The sequence below is a fragment of the Hyperolius riggenbachi genome, chromosome 7, assembly GCF_040937935.1.
Source record: "Hyperolius riggenbachi isolate aHypRig1 chromosome 7, aHypRig1.pri, whole genome shotgun sequence".
Classification (NCBI taxonomy): Eukaryota; Metazoa; Chordata; class Amphibia; order Anura; family Hyperoliidae; genus Hyperolius; species Hyperolius riggenbachi.
In genome coordinates, this window is record NC_090652.1 from 236,287,847 (window position 1) to 236,313,699 (window position 25,853).

At 43.5% G+C, this 25,853-nt stretch overlaps 1 protein-coding gene across 2 annotated transcripts in view; it reads right to left on the minus strand.

Annotated features, from left to right (window-relative positions):
* Window positions 1-671: 671 nt before the first annotated feature.
* DUSP19 (dual specificity phosphatase 19) overlaps window positions 672-25,853 on the minus strand; it is a 45,680-nt gene continuing 20,498 nt past the window's right edge. For both annotated transcript variants that reach the window (XM_068245412.1, XM_068245413.1), the window contains exons 2-5: window positions 24,156-24,580; window positions 10,351-10,397; window positions 5,997-6,149; window positions 672-902 (exon numbers count right to left, since the gene is read on the minus strand). In XM_068245412.1, coding sequence (XP_068101513.1) covers window positions 678-902; window positions 5,997-6,149; window positions 10,351-10,397; window positions 24,156-24,381 — 651 coding nt within the window. In that variant the 5' untranslated portion in view covers window positions 24,382-24,580 and the 3' untranslated portion in view covers window positions 672-677. The remainder of the gene's footprint in view (window positions 903-5,996; window positions 6,150-10,350; window positions 10,398-24,155; window positions 24,581-25,853) is intronic.

Sequence of the window (25,853 nt, forward strand, 5' to 3'; positions counted from 1 at the left end):
CGGGAATACACGGTGCGTTGTACCGCTCGATTATGCCGCCGGATCGATTCCTGCTCGTTCCCGCGGACGATTCTCTTATCTTCTGCTCGTTTTCCTTATCTTTTTCCTTTGTCCCGCCTGCTTTATGGAGGGTGGAATCGATCCGGCGGGTGATTGGACACATCAGAAATTATCAATCGAGCCATCTGATGGCTCAATCGAGTGGTACCATGTATTCCCAGCATGAGAGGAGCTCACAATATAATCTGTTGTCTCTTTTGTGGACATTTCCCCCACATCCTTTGTGAACAGGAAGTGTCAGACATTCTCCCAGATCGAGATACAGTGCAGCAATAAAATCCAAAAGTGGTTGTAACCCCAGCACTATCCACAACTAAAGTCATGTGTCCCTTGAACTGGGCTTCTTTGCAGCTTGTACGGTAGCTGTTTTACTAGCGCATATGGTTGCTTTTATACTTGTATATGACAAGTGAGGAGATACTAGCCTTTTTACAAACAGGAAAAAAAAGTACTCTGGCTGCCATAAAATAAAATATAGTGGGTCGGAAGCTCTAGCAAGCCTATTTTTGTTCAGAGAAAAAAGCACTGCAGTTAAAAAGATGCTTGGAGTACACACTTCTGTTATACGATATGCAACCACTACCAGTAACAGATGTTAGGAGACGAATAAATTATTGTCAATCTGTCTTTTCGTGTATTAAATCTGTCTGTCTTCTCATGCTGTCTTGATACTTGTGCAGTTGTTCCATGAATCCAGGGTTTGGACACACCGCAGGTCTGGCATTTTTTACAACCGAAAATGCTCTGGCAAAATTAAGTTTTTCGTTGTGAATCAAGTAGCCAATAACTATTGATGGAGCACGAGACACACCGGCATTACAATGGACGAGCACCACGCCATCCTGCCGAGACAAAAATACAGAGTGAGATTGCAGCAGATATTGTAAATGTATTCTATCAGATTTCTACATGGAATAGACACAGGAAGTTAGAAAACTTGCACTATTCTATTTACTTTACTTACTAGCGATTGTAGTCTCCAATTTGCTAAGCTTTGTACATAAGGTGGCCTAATTTAATTCAATTTTTCACCTAGATTTTTACACCTTATCAATAAAAGGCCTTTCAGCATGCAAGAAAAAACTTAGAATAATTTTAATAGTGTTTTTCTCCTGCTTTCTGGTGCTTTTTCAATTGCAGAGTGTTGAAAAGTTACAGTACTTTAAATAGGAGATGAGATTGAAAATTATTTCCTAGGAGAAAACTTAAAAGAAAAAGTGAAATAAATAAGGTCAGTTTCTGTTGCCTTAAAGGAAACCAGAGCTGAAAGTAATTAAAAGTTTTATACACAGAGTAACAACAATATAGCAGCGCAGATATGGGTGTTATAATGCTGCTGGAGGCGGGCTGGCTTCAAAGCCCAAAAGGGGTAAATAAAGTCTAGAATACCTCAGCGCAATGAATTGGCCAGTGACCAATAGACCAGTACCTGTACTTGACGTTTTCCCACCTCAATGAAGGTATACACCACGCAAGTTGATATCTTACAGTAATCCCGATATCCAAACGAACGGCCTGAGGCTTAGTCAACTAGGGTAGTGGAGGCTACATTTCTACGTGCAAATAAACAAGAAACTTTTTAGTAAGTGGATCTCCGCGTGTGGTCATTTCAGCACACAGTGTGCACTATTGTTTCTCCTTATTGTTTACAGTTAAGGATTGGCACACGCTACTACCGGCTGAGCGTAACCAGTGTGGATGCATGGGAAGCGGAAACCGGAAGGAGTGCGGATCACGTGATCGGGAGACCATCCAGCAGGATCGTTTACGGAGTCCGTAGAGCGGAGCGGTGCTGCTAACCAAACCACAGGGGCTTCGTTAGGATATCGTGATTACTGCAAGTTTACAGAACAAAGTTGCGGGGTTGACTAAGCCGCAGGCCGTTCGTTTGGATATCAGGATTACTGTAAGATATCAACTTGCGTGGTGCATACCTTCATTGAGGTGGGAAACCGTCAAGTACAGGTACTGTCGTCCTACACGTATTGCTACATTGGCCTATTAGTCACCGGCCAATTCATTGCACTGAGGTATTCTAGACTCTAAGTTTTATACACACCTAGGGCTTTCTCCGGCCCCATGCGCACGGATCACTACCACACCGCCGTCCTCAGTCTTCTGTACCGGATCCCGTTACTTCCTCCAGTCGTGGCCAGTCTGCGCAAGAGAAGTGCGCCCTCTACATATCTCTCTGACGGCTGCTGAAGTAACGGGACCCGGTACAGAAAACGCAAAAGACTGAGGACGGTGGAGTGGTAGCGATCCGTGCACATGGGGCTGGAGGAAGTTCAACAACTTTCTGAAGCATCCATACACTGTCTGTAGTCTAAGTATTTGTTATTGTCTCACACAGTCCCTTCACCTATAACTGCTGTGAACTTCCTTACAAAAGACAGTTACTACCGTAACACCCCCATTATCTGGCACCAAAGTACAGTGGCGTAACTAAGGAGCTGTGGGCCCCGATGCAAGTTTTACAATGGGGCCCCCCAAGCACTCTATATATAACAATTGATACGGCACACCAAAACTTTCCAATGGCAACTACAGTGTCAGAGGTGCAAGAAGGGGATGGGGAACAATTTGTTAATGATTACTACTATTCAAAGGATCTATAGAAGTTATTATGAGCACAGGACCAATAGAGAGCCAATACTACAGTTGAGGAAGGGCCCAGATGCGGTCGCTACCTCTGCACCCCCTATTGCTACGCCCCTGCCAACAGGGATTGACTGATGCTGGATAAGTGTGGTTTCTGGTTGCTTGAGATGTCAATGTTAAAAATGGGCCTAGCTTAAGAAAAATAAAAGTACTATACCCCACACTGAACACTCACCATAAACTCTGAATAATGTTGAAATACAGTAAATAAAAACAAATTAAGACACAGGACAGACTTAACTTAATGTAAAAGAGATTTTTTTACTGCATACAGAGATGTAAAAGTAGATTTTTGCTCCGTGCAAGGCCAGGACTTTTGTTTCTGGTTGCCTGAGACTTCTGGTTAACTGAGCTCTGAATAACGGGAGTTTTAATGTATTATGACACTTAAAAAAGGTTTATACTGTACTGTAAATAAAAATATGTTTTTAAGGTTAGTATGCTAAATAAAGGTTCGTTTGAAGAATCATGGCAACACCTCAGACTCCCCCCAACCAGAAAGGCCTTTGAGAGTAGATGTGTGGAAAATCCACTAGCCCCAGACCTCATCTCCCTAATTTATGTGGACCTGATATCCGGAAACATGATCCGTAGTCCTGCGTACATTTCAGACGGGAGAGGGAACTGGGCGTGAAATTTGAGCAAGATGATTTACAATACATATGGTCCTGTATACCCAATAGCTCTATTAGTGCTAGCTTTATTGAAGTCACTTGTAAGCTCCTGTTTAGGTAGTATCTAACCCCATCACAACAGGATAAATTTGACAAACAGACAGGACACTGCATCAGAGGATGTCGAGTGGAAGGAACCTACCTGCATATCTGATGGAACTGCCCCAAGGTCAAATGCCTATGGAACAAAGTTTATCAATGGATTCTGCACTAGGTTTTTCCCATATGCAAGGACCTTGCAGAAGCCCTTTTAGTTGGGGAAATCCCAGGCCTCTCAAAAGCACAAGAGCATCTCACATTAATCCCAGTCAATATTCAGAAATGTGGGTGGTGCCTACAAAAGCCAATCAAAATTCACCTGTCGATTTTCAAGGGGAATATTTAATTGCTGGCATTCTTGCTCTGTTAATGGCACAAGTCTCAAACCTGGTACAGTTGATCATTGGGTGACTGGGGTTCAATTTCAGAAAAGGGGTGGAGCCACAGCCAATCAGATTTCTTTCATTTCAATGCAAATTATTTATGCCAAAAACTGCAAAGTAGTTGAGTAATTGTGTGTTAGGGTTAGAAAAAGTGGACGGAGCCAACACCAGCCAACTACATACCAGGCAATGCCGAGCCATCAGCTAGTCTATAATAATTCTCACTATTCGTGGGTGCTAGCCATTGTACTGTTACTTGCCTATCTGTCTGATACGTGCCAATTTGGTACCATTGAATGCACTGTTATACTGTATGGTTGTTTATTCTTTGAAATTTCCATAAAAAATATACAACCTGAAAAACAGAATGACAATGAAGTGGAAGTTGCACTTATAATAAAGGGATGGAGTTTGTTAACATTGAATGATTACAGGTAGCAGATTTGCCTTCAATTACATAAATTAACTTGTGTTTTCATGGGAAATAATAGCCAATTAAAAATTGATGTTTTCTACACTTAACAACATTACAAAGCTCTGTGAATGAGGAATTAACACAAACTCTATTGTAGCGTTTTGCTGAGTGATACACTCACTGAATGCTTTTCATTAAGCCCACACATGTATACAAAATGGAAAACTTGGACGTGTTAACAGGTGTATGTAACCCGAGTGAGGTCACTATGTAAAGCAGGATTCAGATGTCCTGTAAATTATTCTTTGCAGGGGAAGAGGACACCATGCAGAACAAAGACTGGTGCAACATAATCTCATGAGATGTTAATCTATCATAAATAAATCCGCAATGGATCCAGTAAGAAGTTCATCCCACATAAATTTGGGTACTGTATGCCTGACCCTAGGCAGTAAATACAATAAGATAATTAGTGAGATCTTTGGGGAGCTGTAGCAAAGAGTGACATTAATGTACAGAGTGGGTGTATAGAGCTTTAAACTGGGGACTAGCGACAAGAAATGGACCAATGGATTGGCAGGCAAAGCTGAATGTTATACAGGAAAGGTCCAGTTCAGACACATTTTTTTTTCCCCACAAATATCATACAAAGAACTATGTACTTGAAGCAAAATAAAACCAAGTAAAATACCTGCTGCATAAATATATAAATCCTTATCTCCTCCTCAGTGACTTACAGCTACCTGCTTACAGAAGTAAGTCCACCTTCAATTGCCAGGTCGGCATCTACTGCTCCTGCGCAAGCCCTGCTGGTGACCACGCTGACGTGGTCTGAAGCGTTCTCCGCAGGCACAACTACTGTGCCTGCACAGAACACTCCAGACTGTGTGAGCGCCATCACCAGCGGCACCCACAGAGGCGCAGTAGATGTCGACCTGGAGAGGGGATCCCGGGACCCCAGAGCTGCGGCGAGGGCACAGGACGGCTGCCAGGGGCTGGAGAAAGCCCCGGGTAAGTCGATTTTTTTTTTTTAAATCTTGGACATTTCATTTAAGGGTGAAGGCTGATGCCTTACACTACAACAATGGCTGTCTCAAGTAGCTAGGAATGGCTTCAAAGTAATGGCGGGTAAAGATGTGCGTGTGTGTTTTGTATGCAGGATGGAGCTTGTCTGCAAATAGATTATTTAAATATTTAAATTATTGTTAAAAATATTCCATTAAATGCACCTAACGTACACCCATTTTTTCAGCTATTACTGGCGGTAATCCCGAGCTAAGCTTGAGCTAGCCGCCGAAAGCTCTATGCAGAGTATAGCGCACAACGGTCACTTTTACTCACATCCGGGGGGATCTAGACATTGGTAGCCGTCATCCATCTCACCACAGAGTTACATCGCCACCCGGAGGACAGAGCTAAAATTGCAGCATTGGAGCCCAGGGAGGTGAGTGAGAGCAGGGGCTACTGCAGAGACTCTGGCGGCATCATTTTTCCCAGATTTTAGGGTCTGAAACATTTTAAAAAGACCCTAAAATCTGGAAATAATCATACCGCCAGGGAAGATAAGGAAGCTTCATGTCTCTATGGCAACATGCTGTCACTGAATGAGGAAACTCCTTTCACTATTGCATTTGTGGCAATAATACCAGTTTATATACTGCTACACATATGTACTCATGGGTGATGCTAATGTTCTTACAAAAACACTGTAACTGTTCCAAAGTCCATCCTAATGGCAATAAAGTCAGTATAATTCACTATTACCTCAGTCTTTGCTTGGTCTATAAAATCAAAGCATTCTGGGAAATAAGAAGTGATGTCAGTCTCAGGCAGGTCAAGGATGGAGAGTTTCTTATACGTGAATTCATTTGGAAACACATTTTGTACACCATAGGCCACATTCAAAATATGGGAGACCTATACAATTAAAAGTGAAAAATTGAATTGTTAAATGATAATAGCACATTTATGTATAAAGTCACCACAAGAGTAAGAACCTATATTAGTATGGCTAGTCTACTGGGGAAGAGGGGAAAGTTAAGATTGTAATGCTGGAAATTTGGATTGACTGCTTTACACGTGAAGTTTTTGCAAGTGCTGCTAACAAAGGGCACAGCTATACATGTCAAATTAGAAATAGTTACTTCTGTCTGTTCACTTTTAAAGTATATGTTACAATATAAGGATGTCCCGAAGTTTTTAGTTTACAGAAAAGTGGGCAAACACTCTACATTTATGGCCCGATCAGATATTTGATCTGACAAAATGTCTGATCAATCGTAAATTAAAGTGGATTTAAAGGATACCCGAGGTGAGAGGCATATGGAGGCTGCCATATTTATTTCCTTTTAAACATTACCAGTTGCCTAGCAGTCCTCCTGACCCTGTGTCTCTAATACTTTTATCCATAGACCCTGAACAGGCATGCAGCAGATCAGGATCTGACTGGTGTTACTGGATTAGCCATATGCTTGTTCCAGGGTTTTGACTCAGACACTACTTATACCAGAAGATCAACAAGGCTTCCAGACAAGTAGAATTGTTTACAAGGAAATAAATATGGCAGCCTCCATATCCCTCTCACCTTGGGTTCCCTTTAAACATCTGCGATCAGTATTATAATCGATATTTAGGGCTAAAATCGATCGAAACATGGATCTGCAATGCTGGTCTTTAGTTAGAATAATATAATGGATCCTTATATTGACCTAAAATTACCACTACAGCAAAAAAGTAAGCATTTAAAATCTGACAGGTTTTGGACTGGTCCATCTCCTCATGAGTAATTCTCAGTATTTTCTTTGTTTTTAAATACATTTCCTGAATGGCAGTTGCTAAGTCTGACTGATAAAATAGTAAGATACCAGCCAGCCTCCCTATTCACTTGAACACTTTTTTGGCAGTTAGACTTAGCAATTGAAAACAAAATGTGATATGCTAATTGAATAGTGTATGGCCAGTAGAGATGTGGCGAACGGTTCCCGAACCGTTCGCCGGCGAACATCTCTAAATTCATGGGCCTCTTACTACTTCCGGGTCGCAATGACCCGGAGTAGTACGCCTGCGCTGCCCGGCGGAGCGCGTCCTAGATCGCGCTCCCGTTGCCGGGCACTCTCTGCGCATGTGCGTGACGTCATGAGTGACGTCACGCTCATGCGCAGAGAGCGCCCGGCAACAGGAGCGCGATCTAGGACGCGCTCTGCCGGGCAGCGCAGGCGTACTACTCCGGGTCATTGCGACCCGGAAGTAGTAAGAGGCCCAGAGAGGTTCGCCAGGCGAACTGTTCGGCCCAACTCTAATGGCCAGTTCAAGAGGTCATTACATTTTTTTTTTTTTTTTTTAACTCAGATGCACACCACATGCAGAAAGCTTGTCAGCTAGAGGCTCATCAGCCTTAAGTGGCTGTGTGCCATCGCTGGGTAATGCTATCATCATCGTTCGGTTCCATTTTTTTGTAGCGCTTATAAATTTCTATACAAACTAAATAGATCGCTTAACTACCCTTTCAGTGGCCAATCCTCCCCTCTCCAGCATGACTGCACTATTTCAATTGTCCCAGCTTGCTAACCTTCAGACGATGGGCAGAGGTTCTAGCTTCCGCATGTACGTATGCACATTCAACCCTCATCCATTCACTCTTAGTCCACAATCTTCCCACTCAGACTCACAAACACACAAAAACATACCGAAGCGCAATATATCCTGTTACCAGTCTCCACCGCAGATTATCCACCCGCCTCAGGCTCTGTCTACCTTTGTCCCCAAAATGTGTGTATATTTATATTTTATTTATATACCTTTCTGTGATTTCTTGCCAGGTCTTACTGTACGGACTTGCCCATTCACATCCACCACAAACCATTTTGTCTTCCTTCGTATCTTGAACTGCAGGGGTACTGCCACCACATAGCTGGTCCATTCTGCAGACCCATTCATCCAAGCTTGGGGGGGTTGATTCTTTCCACTTATCTACTATCATTTTTTTGGCAACCTTGGTACCTACTTCTTTAATTAAAATACTACCTTTACACTCACCCGTGTCAGCAAATCCAAAAATAGCTTCTTCTGCAGATAGATCGAAGGTATCTCTACAAAAATGGCTTATTTCATCCCAAAAGATTTTAACTATGGGGCATGTCCACCACATGTGCAGCTCTGTCCCGTCCTCCTGCCCACACCTCCAACATACTTCTCTATGGCCAGTGAATCTCTGGATGTGTGCTGGGGTAATATACCATTTAGCAGTGGTCTTGTACTGGATAAGTTGTAGTCCTGTATAGACCAGTTACTACGCCAGATCTTAGGCCATTTGCAACTGAGAGTAGGATTGATAGTTGTTTCCCATTTTGTACAGTACGTTGGGGTAGAATTATCTATCTCTCCTGGGCTATTAAGTCTATTTAGTTTAGATAGAGCCTTTTCCATTTTTTTATTAAGTAGGATGTGTTTTTCTAAAATATTCAGATCTTTCCTAATTTTAGTAGATTTCGAGTGCACTTTTTGCAGGAAACTTCGGGCTTGAGTTAATCCCCAGGAATTTTCCTGCCCATGATTACATAATAGGCTAGGTATTTTCAAAGTGTGGTCGCCCCTGAGGTTAATAATACGAGTTTCACTGCTTATTTTGTTCTTTATAAACCAAGACTTCTCCAAACCTGGAATAAAGTCTGGATTGTCTCTCAATGTGGTCAGAGGCGAGAGGCCTGTTTCTTTTTGCCATTTTAGAACAAACCAGTAAAAGGTTTTTAGTGTGGGGCTAATCAGCGGATGGTAGGTAGTGGAATATACTTTATACATATTACTTGGTATCCATGAAAAAATTAAATTAAGTTTACCTTCCTCCTTTTCCAGTAACGTCCATATTTTACCTGTTTTGTTAGGAGAGGATTCTATCCTCCAGTCCAGAACTCTGGCCAAGTGTATACTTCTGTAGTAATTCTGGATGTTTGGTGCCGCTAGGCCTCCCGTCTCTTTCCCCCTAGAGATTAGTTTGTAGCTTAATCTACGTCTAGACCTACTCCATATAAAGTTTTGAAAAATTTTATGCCAGCTTTGGAACCATGAACCTGGGATGGTCACCGGCAAACTCCGCAATAAAAAGATGAGCTTGGGTAGCACAATCATTTTGATAATACTAATCCTGCCAATGATGTTAAAACAAGGGCGATCCCATGACTGAAGTTTTTCCTTATAATCTTTTTATTGCGGCAAACTCCGCAATAAAAAGATGAGCTTGGGTAGCACAATCATTTTGATAATACTAATCCTGCCAATGATGTTAAAACAAGGGCGATCCCATGACTGAAGTTTTTCCTTATAATCTTTTATAATTTTAGAGAAATTAGCTCTAAACAGATCCTTAGGGTCTTTAGTGAGGGAGATTCCAAGGTAATTAATTACACACTCGTTCCATTTAAATTTATTTTTTTGTTTAATATTTTGTACAGTAGCAACTGAACACCCCAAATTCAAGATTGTAGTTTTGTCTTGATTTAACTTAAAGTTGGAATACAGTGAGAATGTATTAAAAAGTTCCTCACACCTAGCAATAGAATGGATCGTGTCAGTCAGGATTAATAACAGATCATCAGCATAGGCAAGCACTTTGATCTCATCTTCATCTGTTTTAACACCTTTTATCTGATTATCGAACTGAATTAATTGGATAACAGCTTCTAGACTTAGATTGAATAGCCAAGAAGATAGTGGGCAACCCTGTCTGACCCCATTTTTTATGTCAAAATTACTAGATATATGTCCATTAACATTGACTCCAGCACTTTGATTCGTATACAGTCTTTTAATTTTATTAATAAAATTGAAGTCAAAGCCAAACCTTTCGAGAATTAAGAATATAAAATCCCTCGAAAGTCTGCCAAACGCTTTTTCTGCGTCTACAGCAATCATTATTGCTTCTACCCCCCTTTTTCTGCATGTATGTATCAAATTTATTGCTGCATAAATATTATCTTGGGTTTGTTTATTTTTAACAAAGCCGGCCTGCTGCTTTCCCAGAATTCCATCAGCAACCCCGCCCAGTCTATTTGCCAAGAGGTCATTACATTTTACACTTTAATTGGCATAACATTTGCTATAGCATTACAAAGTTTTATTTTACCTTATGTTTTTTCAGTACGTCCAGGTCCTGTGCAACATCTTGTGAGCCTAGCATACAAAATATTAATGTAAGACAATCAGTACAACAACGATGAAAACACTATGTTCAAAAAGATGGGTCTGTTGCCATTGTGTGGCTCTACTGTAACCTATCCTATTCCTATTACATAAGGTTGCTTAGGATGGCATTCAATTTAGCAAGCACATTCAAACCTAAAATAAGGACTTAGTGCACACTGAGAGGGATATGGAGGCTTACATAAAATAGCAACAAAAAAAAAAAAAAAGTATGTGAATCCTTTGGAATTATATGGATTTCTGCACAAACTGGTCATACACTGTTATCTGATCTTCATCTGAGTCACAACAATAGACAATTATAGTCTTCTTAAACTAATACCACATAAATAAATTAAATGTTTCCATGTTTTTATTGAAAACACCATTCACAGTGCAAGTGGGAAAAGTATGTGAACGCTTGGATTTAATAACTGGTTGAACCTCCTTTAGCAGCAATAACTTCAACCAAACGTTTCCTGTAGTTGCAGATCAGAAGTGCACAACGGTCAAGAGTAATTCTTGACCATTCCTCTTTACAGAACTGTTTCAGTTCAGCAATATTCTTAGGGATGTCTGGTGTAAATCACTTTCCTGAGGTCATGTCACAGCATCTCAATCAGGTTGAGGTCAGGACTCTGATTGGGCCACTCCAGAAGGTGTATTTTCTTCTGTTGTTGATTTACGTCTATGCTTTGGGTCATCGTCCTGTTGCAATACTTATCTTCTGCTGAACTTCAGCTGATAGACAGATAGCCATAAAGGAAACCAGAGCTCACTAAAAGCAAAAGATTTATACATACTAGTACCTGGGGCTTCCTCCAGTCCCATCTGCTCGGATCGCTCCCTGTCCTCGGTACGGGTCCCCGCACTTCCGTCAGTCAGAGCCAGTCTATGCAGGAGAAGTGCGTTAATTGCATATCTCTCCAGCAGCTGCTGGAGAGATACGCTAAGGGTGCACTTCTTTTACGCCAAACTGGCTCCAACTGACGGAAGTGCGGGGACCCGGTACCGAAGCTGCGGGCAGCAGAGGATGGCGGTGTGGGAGCGATCCAAGCAGATGGGGCTGAAGGAAGCCCCAGGTATGTATACATCTTTTGCTTTTAGTGAGCTCTGGTACACTTCAAGTTCTCCTGCAACGTGTCTTGATAAACTTTGGAATTCATTTTTCCTTCGATGATAGCAATCCGTCCAGGCCTTGACGCAGCAAAGCAGCCCCAAACCTTGATGCACCATACTTCACAGTTGGGATGAGGTTTTGATGTTGGCATACTGTGCCTCTTTTTCTCCACACAATGGGGTTGATTAATAAAGCATTACCGCATTCGGTGATGCAGAAAACAGCTGACTTTATCGAGCACTTAGGAAAATGTCAATTCATAAACCGTTACCGCATGAAAAGCTACAATTACCGAGCAGTGAGGTAAATTACCGACTTGTGCGGTAATTACCTCAAGACATCAGTAAATGTCAATTCATAAAGCAAACAAGCGGTAATTGCACAAAGCAATACCGCCTGCTTTGAAGTGGTGATAAGAATGCGGTATCTGTGCGAAGAGACTGTGCTGGGACTCACTAGCAGAAGCAGGAGAAGCCAATAGAAACAGCCCCTGTTCTTCTGCAAGTCTGACTGATGGAATCTGATAGGACCTGTAGCCTTTGCCGGCAGGGCAAGCTTTTAAACCCCCAGACAGCAGCAGAGCGAGATCGGAACAGGCATCCCCTGAATACCTTAGGCTGTGTGTCTGTTTAACCTCTTGGATACCTGTTAGGAGCTAGTGGGGCAAATCACCCAAGCAGGGCATGTACAAAGTTTCTTGAAAGTTAATCTAAGCTGTGGCAATAAAATAGAATGTTAAGAAAGACTAATAGACAGATCAAGAGCAAGCAGAGGCAGTATATCAAAACATGTACATCTAAAGGGATGTCGGGATGCCTTGCAAAGCCCTCACTGCACGGAACAGCTTGTAACGAGCTGTTACCGCAAAGGTTTTTGTCAATGGGCTTCGGCACCAGTGAAATTCTTATGAATTAGTACACAAAAGTCTAAGGGCCCGTTTCCACTAGGGCGGTTTCGCCGGCGATTCGGCAGAGTTTCCCCGCACATCATTCGCACGGGGAAACTCTGCCATAAGGGAAGGCGGCGCCGCGGGGAAATCGCTTGCGGGAGCGATTCGCCCGGAACCCCCCGCAGATTTCGCCACGGAGGCTGCGAATCCCATAGCCGTGCATGGCACGGCTCATGGGATTCGCCTGCGATCCCGCCCACCGGCTCAGTGCGGTGTGCGTCTGCGAGACGCACGCCGCACTAGTGGAAACGGGCCCTAAGTCTTTATCAGCGCTGCGTAATATGTTGGCGCTTTATAAATACAACAAATAAATAAACAAATAAATAAAATACCAAATGCAGTATTTTCCCAACCAGATATTTCTTTCGCACAGCCTTTTATGAATTGACCCCATAGTGTTGTGTGTTTCTTCCAAACAACTCAACTTTGGTTTCATCTGTCCACAGAATATTTTGCCAGTACTGCTGTGGAACATCCAGGTGCTCTTTTGCAAACTTTAAATGAGCAGCAATTATTTTTTGGGGGACAACAGTGGCTTACTCTGTGGTATCCTCCCACGAACTCCATTCTTGTTTAGTGTTTTACGTATCGTTGACCATTGAGCATTCTGTGCTGTGCTCTTGCAGTCATCTTCACAAGGTGGTCACTCCTAGGGAAGGTAGCAGCAGTGCTGAACTTACTCCATTTATACACAATTTGTCTTACCGTGGACTGATGAACAGCAAGGCTTTTGGAGATACTTTTAAAACCCTTTCCAACTTTATGCAAGTCAACAATTCTTAATCGTAGGTCTTCTGAGAGCTCTTTTACTACTGGGTCTACTGGGTGACCTCTCACTCACTTTGATATGATAGCACTCAGTCTGTGCTATCAGATCAAACTAAAGGTTGCTGAAAGGTAAAAACTAGTATCACATGTTAGCAGTGGAATGTGAAGCATACAGTACATTGAGGCTGGTTTTACACCTGGCCAAAGCAGTGTGGTGTGATGAGCCACCCCCATCGCATTGCACTGCCAAAAACTAGATCCATATGATCCTGCGTCAGAGTGCGCCGACATGCATAGCGCCACCCCTTTCCCAGTGACATACTTCCTGCTGGACAGATAAGAGTGACATCGGCGCTAGAACATGTAAGTCAGGTGAGTCAGTCTCTGCCCGGCCCGCTGACGCAGAAGGTAGGGGATTGACGGGGGGCAACTATGCTACCTACACTGGGGGTAGCTATGCTACTACACTGGGAGCAGCTATACTACCTACACTGGGGGCAACTATGCTACCTATATGATGGGGGCAACTATACTACTACACTGGGGGCAACTATGCTACTACACTGGGGGCAACTATACTACCTATATGATGGGGCAACTATACTACCTACACTGGGGGCAACTATGCTATTACACTGGGGGCAACTATACTACCTATATGACGGGGCAACTATACTACCTACACTGGGGGCCACTATGCTACTACACTGGGGGCAACTATACTACCTACACTGGGGGCAACTATGCTACTTATATGACGTGGGCAATTATACTACCTACACTGGAGGCAACTATGCTACCTATATGGGGGCAACTATGCTACCTGTATGGGGCAACTATACTACCTACACTTCACTGGGGGCAACTATGCTACCTATACAGTGGCAACTATGCTACCTATACTGGGGAAACTATACTACCTACACTGGGGGCAACTATGCTACTTATACGGGGGCAACTATACTACTTACACTGGGGGCAATTATACTAGCTACCTGTACTGGGACAACTATGCTACCTATACCAGTGATGGCTAACCTTGGCACTCCAGCTGTGACAAAACGACAAATCCCATCATGCCTCTGCCTCCCCGAGTTATGCTTAGAGCTTTCAGAGTATTGCAATGCCTCATGGGACTTCTAGTTCCACCACAGCTGGAGTGCCAAGGTTAGCCATCACTGGCCTATACTGAGGGCTACTATACTAGCTACCTTTACTGTGGCAACTATGCTACCTATGCTTGGCTACCTACACTGAGGGCACCTACACATGAGATCCTATACTGAGGGTACCTATACCTGGCTACCTACTTACCTATACTGAGTCTGAGAGCATTTTTGGGGGAGGGACGCACCACAGCTATAACGAGCGTTGCAAATTGTTGGTGCTATATATGGGCCTGTGTGTGTGCGTGTGTGTACGCACGCAAAGAGGATGGGGGAGGGGGAAGGCACCAAAATCAGGTTTCGCTCAGGGTGCAGTGAAACCTAAGGCCGGCCCTGCTGTTGTGGCATCTTAAGCTTTATATTATCCTTGCTAAAACACTGAGTGTTCTAATTGGGAGCTGTGGATTACCCTGCTGAGGATGTTCAGTGTTCTCCCCAGAAATTTTTTCCAGCTGGGAGGCATGAAATAGTAGCCGGGTGGCTGAAAAGGTAGCCGGGTGGGGCAAGACGAAAGAATGCAGGGCCGGTGCTTCTGTGAGAAACTCTGCTTACGGCATAGGAGGAGGTGAGCTAATTACAGCCGGGTGCTCACCAAAACTAGTCGGGTGGAGCACCCGGCTAAAAGAGCCTGGGGAGAACACTGATGTTTTTTTGCTCTTCCCATTGAAAGGACCTTATCCAAATTATTATATAACAATGCTACATATATTTCACCACTTTATCATCACTGCTGTCGCTAACGCCACTTGGGTCCACTGCAGGGGACAAGCGCTGGTATATAGATTGGAGCCGCAACAGAAGCATGGCACTCGCCATTGGATTGCAACAGACCAATAGGAATCCTCTCTCCCCAGGGATAAGTCTTATTGGTTCACTGAGTGGTGGTCCAATAAGACTTCTACTTGGTGGAAGGAGGGTTCCTATTGGTCTGTCGCAATCCAACAGGGAGACCCATAATGCTTCTGCTGGGCTTTGTTCTGTATACCGGCACTTCTCCCCTACAGTGGATCTTGGCCCGGGGTAATGAAATCCAATGTGATGGAGGCAGGTGGGCTGGACATAGCTGGTCTTCCAGAATGCTCGGGGGGATTCCACATGATAATGATAAACAGCCTCTTTAAAGAGACACTGAAGCGAAAAAAATATATGATATAATGAATTGGTTGTGTACTATTGTTATAATTTGCATGGAGTTTGTGCGCTGCACCTGGAGCAAACAGAAACCAACGCACAAACCCGCAACCAGGCAGAGATGTCACTGTTTAGGAAAAGACTGCCAAACCAGGAGTAAATGAATAATAAGGATTTATTATTAAATGTAAATAAAGAAATACTGTGCATTCACCTCATGCACAGAAACAATCAGTATCAACTTGCAGGCAATGTATTCTACACACATACAACACACTGCATCAAAGAATACTGGCAGATATATACAATAAGCATACAAGGTATGAAAATCAGGGTTTATACAAGGACCTCTCTGCATAAGCGAGCTATGCAGAGTAGATCCAGTGTATAGAATTGTGTGCACACAGACCCTGGATCCAGAATAGTAATACAACATAAACCTAGGAATATATATACAAAATACAGATTACAATCGAGGAGGAGACACACGGATAGTCGGCAAGCAGAGGTCATACACAGGAGATCAAGCAGTACAGTAATCGCTAGGCAAAGAGTAGTCGGTATACAAGCACAAGGTCAAAACACGGGAGATCAATACAGCAGGGAATCAAGGAACAAGGTAATCAGGAACAGGGAACTCCGGACAGGATGGCTAGGATCAGGAACAAAGAGCTAGCAAGTTCTGAGTGTTCAGGTGTGGCCTAAATACCATGCTGAAAGGCCATGTGACAGTCCAGGCCTCCTTCCTGTCTGTGAAGAGATCTCCAGAGAGTCCACCCTCTGCTGGTGGGCAGAGGAAAGTTCAGGCTGTAACTTCATAGAGGCTGGTGACATCTGCTGGTGAAGCAGAGGTAGTACATACAGGAATCTACCAGCAGATGCAGATTGTAACATTACCCCCCCCTCAAGGAGCAGCCTCCGGATGCTCCATTTGGACTTATGCCCACCTGGGTCCCAGAAAATACTGGCAAAGAGGCAGGCCATAAATCGGTCAGCACATGAGGCCACAACCCGGGTATTACCAGGCTGACTGGACAAAAGGACCCAGAGGCAATAGGACATGTTGCAAGTCCCTCTGAAGACCTTTGGGTGAAACAAAAAAATGAAGGACACCAAGAAGAGCCATAGATTGGACATCCACAGGAGCAGGGCATCTGAGGTCATCAAATAAAACAGAAAACTGGATGCCATCAGGAAGGGATGCATAATGGCCATAAACAGGAGGAGCAGGATACCACCAGGAGAGGTACCAGACAGGATCTCATCAGGAGAGGTACCAGCAGGAGCAGCAGATGGGAGGGCATCGGCAGAAGCAGCAGACGGGAGGGCATCGGCAGCAACTGCGGACTTGGAGGCAACAGGAGCGGGAACTGCAGACTTGGAGGCAACAGGAGCGGGAACTGCAGACTTGGAGGCAACAGGAGCGGGAACTGCAGACTTGGAAGCAACAGGAGCGGGAACTGCAGACTTGGAAGCAACAGGAGAAGGAACTGCAGACTTGGAAGCAACAGGAGAAGGAACTGCAGACTTGGAAGCAACAGGAGCAGGAACTGCAGACTTGGAAGCAACAGGAGCAGGAACTGCAGACTTGGAAGCAACAGGAGCAGGAACTGCAGACTTGGAAGCAACAGGAGCAGGAACTGCAGACTTGGAAGCAACAGGAGCAGGAACTGCAGACTTGGAAGCAACAGGAGCAGGAACTGCAGACTTGGAAGCAACAGGAGCAGGAACTGCAGACTTGGAAGCAACAGGAGCAGGAACTGCAGACTTGGAAGCAACAGGAGCAGGAACTGCAGACTTGGAAGCAACAGGAGCAGGAACTGCAGACTTGGAAGCAACAGGAGCGGGAACTGCAGACTTGGAAGCAACAGGAGCAGGAACTGCAGACTTGGAAGCAACAGGAGCAGGAACTGCAGACTTGGAAGCAACAGGAGCGGGAACTGCAGACTTGGAGGCAACAGGAGCGGGAACTGCAGACTTGGAGGCAACAGGAGCGGGAACTGCAGACTTGGAGGCAACAGGAGCGGGAACTGCAGACTTGGAGGCAACAGGAGCAGGAACTGCAGACTTGGAGGCAACAGGAGCAGGAACTGCAGACTTGGAGGCAACAGGAGCAGGAACTGCAGACTTGGAGGCAACAGGAGCAGGAACAGCAGACAGTGGGTTATCAGGAGCAGAAACAGCAGACTGTAGGTCATCAGGAGCAGAAACAGCAGACTGTAGGTCATCAGGAGCAGCGGACTGGAGGCCATCGGGAACAGCGGACTGGAGGCCATCAGGATGGATAAACTGAAAGTCATTTTCCAATAGAGCAGGCAAAGCAGCAGACTGGACAACAGTTTGTAAATGCAGGGTATCTGGAAGAATCTGTGGGAATTGAGTACCAGAAAATGTCTTTGAGGACAAGCCATCAGCAGAAATGAGTATGCGCTTAGCCTCAGCAGAAGACTGTGGGAGCCCTCTTTCAGCCGAGCATTGAGGAAGCTGGATCTCAGCAGGAGTCTGTGGAAACAGGGCATTAACAGGGGTCTGTGGTGCCTGAGTGTCAGACATCTGTGCGGGTTGAGCCTCAGCATAAGTCTGTGCTCTAGCAGAAGTTGAAGGGCAAAGGGCATCAGCAGAGACTCGAGAAAGCTGGACCTTTGGCTGAGCGACTGGCTGGACCACTGGCTGCATAGCTGACAAGACCCTTGGCAGAGCTATTAGCTGAACCTCAGATCGAGCAACTGGCAGACCAACTGATCGAGCACCCGGCTGGGCCTTTGGCTGAGCTGTGGAGTACGATTCTGCTGGAACGGCAGACTGAGACTTTGCCGGAGCAGCTGGCAGGAGACCTGCTGAGACGTCTGGAGGACCCACTGCCGGACCAACTGACAGAGGTTCTGCCAAGCTGTCCGACTGGGTCACTGCCAAACTGACCAACAGGGACACTGCCAAGCCGACCGACAAGGATACTGCCAAATCTTCTGAAAGGGAAAACATTGGGCCGACGGACACTGGTACTGCTGAGCTTACAGACACTGGTACTGCTGAGCTGACTGGCACAGGCAGGGCTGAGGAGACTGGCACAGGCAGGGCTGAGGAGACTGGCACAGGCAGGGCTGAGGAGACTGGCACAGGCAGGGCTGAGGAGACTGGCACAGGCAGGGCTGAGGAGACTGGCACAGGCAGGGCTGAGGAGACTGGCACAGGCAGGGCTGAGGAGACTGGCACTGCTGAGGAGACTGGCACTGCTGAGGAGACTGGCACTGGCATGTCAGGAGTAACTGGCACGACTGAGGTAAGTGGCACAGGCAGAGCTGGCATAATAGGGACAGCAGGCTGGAGTGAAGATGGATTATGTTTCGGTAACGATACAGTTTGTGGATCTGCGGAAACTGGCAACATAACTGTTGGAGTCTTTGCGGTGGTAACTGGAAGGATGGAGGCTGTAGGAAAATATTTCCGTTTGAACTTAGATTTTTGACTCAGTCTGGAAGCAGGGGTGAGTTTAACAAAGTCCTGATGTGCAGAAGAACAGGGCAGGTATGATGTAGGTAGCTGGAATGACCATGGAGTGGATCTAACCGCAGTTTGTAAAGGAGCAGTTCTTTTATGATTTTTGGATACAGGTAATTCCAAGTCCGTGGAACAGGTTACTGAGGACAGAGAGCATGTCTCTCCCTTGATGCCTGGGGCAGAATTAACAGGTGGTGTGCTCTGATAATCATAAGAATGAGACAAAATTCTTTGCCAAGCGATTACTAGACCAGAACCTGATTCATATTTACAAGTCTTGTGATCAACCATAGACTGGACAGCACGCATGCATGCAAATATATATGAATCCCCTTTTTCTAGATAGAACTCAAGAAATCGATCCCAGTCCCTCTTAAGGTAACCATACATCTGATCAATCTGTTCAGGATGGAATACTGGATCAAAGCTGACAAACTTATTGCTGGAACTGACAGGGTTAACATTGGCTGCTGAATGCTGCACAAACTGACTACCAGAAAACTCAGAAGGATCTTTTTTATGCAAAATCTTTTTCCATTCATCAATCAAAGGAAGTACACGGTCAGACTTGCAAACATTCAGGTTCATCAGAGAAGTTGCAGATTTTATACATGCATCCAAAAATGTCTTTTCTTTTGTGGAATAGAATTCATTAAATGATTCCCAATCATACTTTAATTCATCATTTAGTGCATTAATTTCCCATCTACTGAATGGGGGATCCCAATCACTCTTAATGGGAGCTTGCAGATTACCCTGAGCATAATTGCAGGACTGAACTGTCTGTTTGGAAGTGACAGGAATATGATTAGTTTTAATTGGCTTGGTTTGGTTTATTACTGAAGAGGAGTTGTTATTGCAATAGACAGGCAGGGATCTAACTTGAGTCCAGGAGGTAGAAGGGTCTCTTACTGCAATTAGGGTTTGCAGAATCTGCAACAATGCTTGCATCTCAGATTCTGCAGAGTTGCCCTGCTGCATAAAAGATTTAACGTGCATAACAATTTGCATTAACTCTTCACGGGAATATGCTGACAATTCCTTATAACACTCATATTGGTCTTCCTCTGCTAGCAAGGAGTAGAAGTTATTGTGCTGAATAGTCCAATCAACTTCCATAGCTGAAACAAAAGAGATTCCAGTATTAATGGAAGTAGCAGGATTATGAGTGGGCTTAATTGATTGAATCTGGTTAATTACTGGCCAGGATTTGGCTTGATTCAAAGGGGCAGCAGGACAATTAATGGGGCCTGATAAATTACCCGGAACATGCATTGTGGAATAAGCAACTGAATTTTGTTGGGCTTCAGAACAACATTCATGCAAAACCGACAAAAAGTCTTTTAAATCATAAGGAAAGGTTCTTTCATTACTCACAGACTGAACCCATGAAATCAGCTGCTGCAGATCCTCAAATGAATCGTCTGCAAACGTATAATAGCAAAGTTTCCTTTTGTCTCTTGCTAGAATAGCATATTCAGACAGGTGCTTCAAATCCATGTCAATCATGGCTGGAGAAACAGGATCTCAGACCTTTTCCTAGTGACAAATTGTTTGGCTAGCTCTTCTGTTATAATTTGCATGGAGTTTGTGCGCTGCACCTGGAGCAAACAGAAACCAACGCACAAACCCGCAACCAGGCAGAGATGTCACTGTTTAGGAAAAGACTGCCAAACCAGGAGTAAATGAATAATAAGGATTTATTATTAAATGTAAATAAAGAAATACTGTGCATTCACCTCATGCACAGAAACAATCAGTATCAACTTGCAGGCAATGTATTCTACACACATACAACACACTGCATCAAAGAATACTGGCAGATATATACAATAAGCATACAAGGTATGAAAATCAGGGTTTATACAAGGACCTCTCTGCATAAGCGAGCTATGCAGAGTAGATCCAGTGTATAGAATTGTGTGCACACAGACCCTGGATCCAGAATAGTAATACAACATAAACCTAGGAATATATATACAAAATACAGATTACAATCGAGGAGGAGACACACGGATAGTCGGCAAGCAGAGGTCATACACAGGAGATCAAGCAGTACAGTAATCGCTAGGCAAAGAGTAGTCGGTATACAAGCACAAGGTCAAAACACGGGAGATCAATACAGCAGGGAATCAAGGAACAAGGTAATCAGGAACAGGGAACTCCGGACAGGATGGCTAGGATCAGGAACAAAGAGCTAGCAAGTTCTGAGTGTTCAGGTGTGGCCTAAATACCATGCTGAAAGGCCATGTGACAGTCCAGGCCTCCTTCCTGTCTGTGAAGAGATCTCCAGAGAGTCCACCCTCTGCTGGTGGGCAGAGGAAAGTTCAGGCTGTAACTTCATAGAGGCTGGTGACATCTGCTGGTGAAGCAGAGGTAGTACATACAGGAATCTACCAGCAGATGCAGATTGTAACAACTATGAATAATTACTAGAAGATTAGCAGCAAAGAAAATATCCTCATATTTTTATTTTCAGGTATATAGTGTTTTTTCTAACATTGCATCATTCTCTAATATGTGCAGATTACACAACACTCAGCATTCAAAATGATTATTTCAGAGCAGTCTGTGACGTAATGACCTCTCCTCTAGCAGAGGAAAAGTAAACAGTTCACTTACAGTTGAGATAATAAAAGTCAGATAACAGCCCTCTCCAGACTAACTTAGTCGGAGAGCTTAATGGCTTGTTTGCATAGAGATAACAACTGGAGTTTCTCAACTCTTCAGGTACTGGAAACAATTAGACTGATGTATCTGATCTTAATGTTTTATTTCTTAGCTGTACTACACATACAAATCATAATATCATCATTTTTTTTTCGCTTCAGTGTCTCTTTAAGTGACCAGGGAGGAAAACAGGGAAAGAAACAAGGCCTCTGGCTCCACCGCTGCATTATGGCTGAGGTCACACTTGTTGAAATCAAAACGCGGGTGTTTTGTCGCAAAGCAAAAACGCAAGTTATGCTGTTCTATGGGGCTGCTGCATTATACACAACCTGCACTAACCTTTTCACAAAACATTTGCAATTCCTCATTGTAATTCACAAATGCACATAATCTGCAGCAAAATGCTTGCGGGGAAGCGTCTGTGTTTCCCACAGACACTAGTGTGATCCCTCCCTGAGAGGTACAAAGTTTGCAGTAACAGCCATTGGATTGATTTTGATCAGATTACTGCTGAAAATGATGACTAAAAACAAGTGGTGCAAATAGTAAAGCAATTACTACTCTCTGATCCAATTCCGATTAGGGAATAAATTATCCTTTATTAAATAGGCCTGCTGTCGCATAGTGAATGGTCATCTTAATGCCAAGTACACACTGAATCTGTTGTAATGTGCATGCAGCATATTGTATCCTATTTAACCACTTAAGTCTATCTGGACGGATATATCCTTACAGATAGCCTTCCTGCTGCTGAGGCGAGTGCGCCTTCCGTTAGCTTGGAGATCAATGAATGGGAGCACAGTTCCCATTCATTGATCTAAGTCCCTGTTTGAAAGACCAACACCGTAAGCGAGACGGCTCTGTCTTTCATAAATCCCCTTCTGTACCATCCACGCTTTACTTCCGCTTGCTTAGTAACAGTACGTGTGCAAAAGTAAGCTCTGAGGGCATCTTGTGGTCAAATAGTAAAAGTACATCTGGAAATAAAAATTTCCAGATAATTCCATTTTTTTTACTGATAAAATTAGTCCCTTTCCTCCCACACTCCCCAATAGCTACACAATTTTGTTTTGTAAAGAAAAATAAATAAAAAATACATAATTAGTTACCTTAGGGACTAAACTTTTCTAATATGTATGTAGTAAGGTATATTACTGTTATTTTTTTTAATTATGGACTTGTAAATGGATGCAAACTGAAAAAAATGCACCTTTATTTCCAAATAAAATAATATCGGCACCATACATGGTGATAGGGATCTCATTTAATCGGTGTAATAATCGGGATAAATGGGCAAATAAAATACATGGGTTTTAATTACGGTAGCATGTATTAATTTCAAACTATAATGGCCAAAAACTGAGAAATAATGATTTTTTTCCATTTCTTTCTTAATCTTCCTGTTAAAATGGATTTAGAATAAAATAATTCTTAGCAAAATGTACCACCCAAAGAAAGCCTAAATGGTGGCAGAAAAAACAAGGTATAGATGATTTCAGTGTGATAAGTAGTGATAAAGTTATTGGCGAATGAATGGGAGGTGAAAGTTGCTCGAATGCATAAGGTGAAACAACTCTACAGGCTGAAGTGGTTAAAAATTAACGTATTCCGGTAACACATATGCCACAACACAAGGTACCACGTCACCAATTATTTGTTTTTGTGTGCAGAGTCTGGTGGTGCGTAGCTTGGCTCGTGTTCTTACCACGGAACTGACAAACTGTTATGTCAATGCTCACATTTGGAAATGTCCATTGTCCGATCATCGTGGCGTGTTGATTTGTGATTATAACGAATATGTTAACGCAAAGTACATGGTGTGACCGTACCCTTACACTTGCTCTGCTTAAAAGTTATTAGGGAATTACTTTATGATACATAAAATGGTCCCTTTTTAAGTTTTAGTTTCAAACTGACGAAACATGAAGATCACTGTATGTACAAATTAATAATTTTTATTATGTATTTATATTATATAGTGCTGAAATTTAACACAATATACAATACAATACACATTCAGGTCACTAACTGTTCTCAGATCAGCTTACACTCTAATCCCTGTTTAAAAAACTAAGGCAGGGATCACACTTGTCTTTCAGTTTTCTGCGTACGTTTTCTGCACACCAAGTGTGTTTTTATTCAGAAAAACACACATTTTTATTTCACAGCGGCTTATGTAATTGATACAGAAAACTGACAAAATGTGCAGAATCATGATGCAGAATGTCAGTTTTTTTTTCTGTGTGCGAAAAACACATTAAGTGTAAGCTATCCCATTGATTAACATGAGTTCTCAGTTTTTCTGTGCAGAAAACGTGTACGAAAACAGTCAAGTGTGTTCCCTACCTAAGGCTTAGCAATACAAACTTAACTAATTTCCTTGTTGCTAACCAATACACACTATATTAGTCTAATAATACACACAAAATTACAGCCATCATACTTACCTAGCAGTAACCAGGGCTTGATGATCCCCACCTGCAGGTCAGTGTTGAGGTCTTGCACATATCCACAGGCTGGTCCATCATGTTGATCGGGGTCATCCACAACATGCACCATTGAATCTTTCCACGTCTCTATGATCCTCTTTCCTGATAATGTTGTCACCCGTGTGCATTGTTTCTTGAGTCTGTTCTTAGAGAACCCTTTGATCTCATCTCCCAGCGAGTGCATCACATGAGCATTCACCCTGCAAAGCACAACAGAGCTGTCCACAGGCAATGCCCTTAGGTACCTGCACACAACTGATCCCTCCCTGGCTCTCTGTGTTCATTCAAGTATTCTTTTCCCGGATGTCATATTAGAAGCTTTGTCATTGGTTATTCTAAGAACAGCTGTGATTGGCTGCTTCTGAGAAGGCTTGACCTGAAAGCTGAAACTGCAGATCTCAGTTCCTTGAGTACATACAGACAGTATACAGTGTTTCATGAGATACAAAACATTGCTTTATAGAAACAAGTGAGGGACTTTTCTCATGCTGGTGTGGCAGCCACAGCTACCTGCTTATGTTTTCTGAGATAGCTGTAAAACAGGCTTTTTTATACACATATTTGTAATAGATTTGTGAGGGCAGCACTGTATGCTGTGTTATTGCAGAGTAGCCCCATTCACAAATTCAGTATACATGAAATAAGGGTGTGAGGAAAAATGGGCGTGAAGCCGATGTAAGTGTAAACAAATACTATAGTGAATTGGGCTCAAAATGAAAACGATAAATATTTACAGTGGTAATAACGATAGTAAAAGATTGGTAAATGTTACCGATATTTTACTATCGCTTAACCTAACCCTACTCTCTCACAGAAACCTCCGCTGCCTAACCCTTAACCAGGGCTGTGGAGTCGGTACAAAAATCATCCGACTCCAACTCCGACTCCTCAGTTTATGATACCACCTACTCCAACTCCAGGTACCTAAAATGGCTCCGACTCCTTGACTCTGATGTCTAATACTTACCAGAGCTGTGGATTTGGTACAAAAATCATCCGACTCCGACTTCTCAGTTTATGAAACCACCGACTGACTCCAACTCCAGGTACCCAAAATTGCTCCGACTCCTCGACTCCAACTCCACAGCCCTGCCCTAAACCCCCTCTTCCTGACCCCTAATGCTAAAACCCAAAATTGCTCCGACTCCTCAACTCCAACTCCACAGCCCTGCCCTAAACCCCCTCTTTCTGACCCCTAACCCTAACCCCCCCCCTTCCTGACGACTAACCTTAAAACCCCCCTTACTGACGCCTAACCCTAGGACTCCCCTTCCTGACGCCTAACCCTAAACCCCCCTTCCTGACGCCTAACCCTAAACCCCCCTTCCTGACGCCTAACCCTAAAACCCCCTTCCTGACGTATAACCCTAAAACCCCCTTCCTGATGCCTAACCCTAAAACCTCCTTTTCTGACGCCTAACCCTAAAACCTCCCTTCATGACGCCTAACCCTAAGACCCTAATTCTTGACCCCTAACCCTAAAACCCCTTCATTATGCCTAACCCTAAAACCCCCCCTTCCTGACGACTAACCATAAAACCCCCCTTCCTAACGTTATAATGTTCAGAACCATACATTTCAAAATGATAATTTTCAAAAACGAAAAATTTGTAAATACAAAATACAACTTCAAAACTAATTTTCAAAAAAGAATCA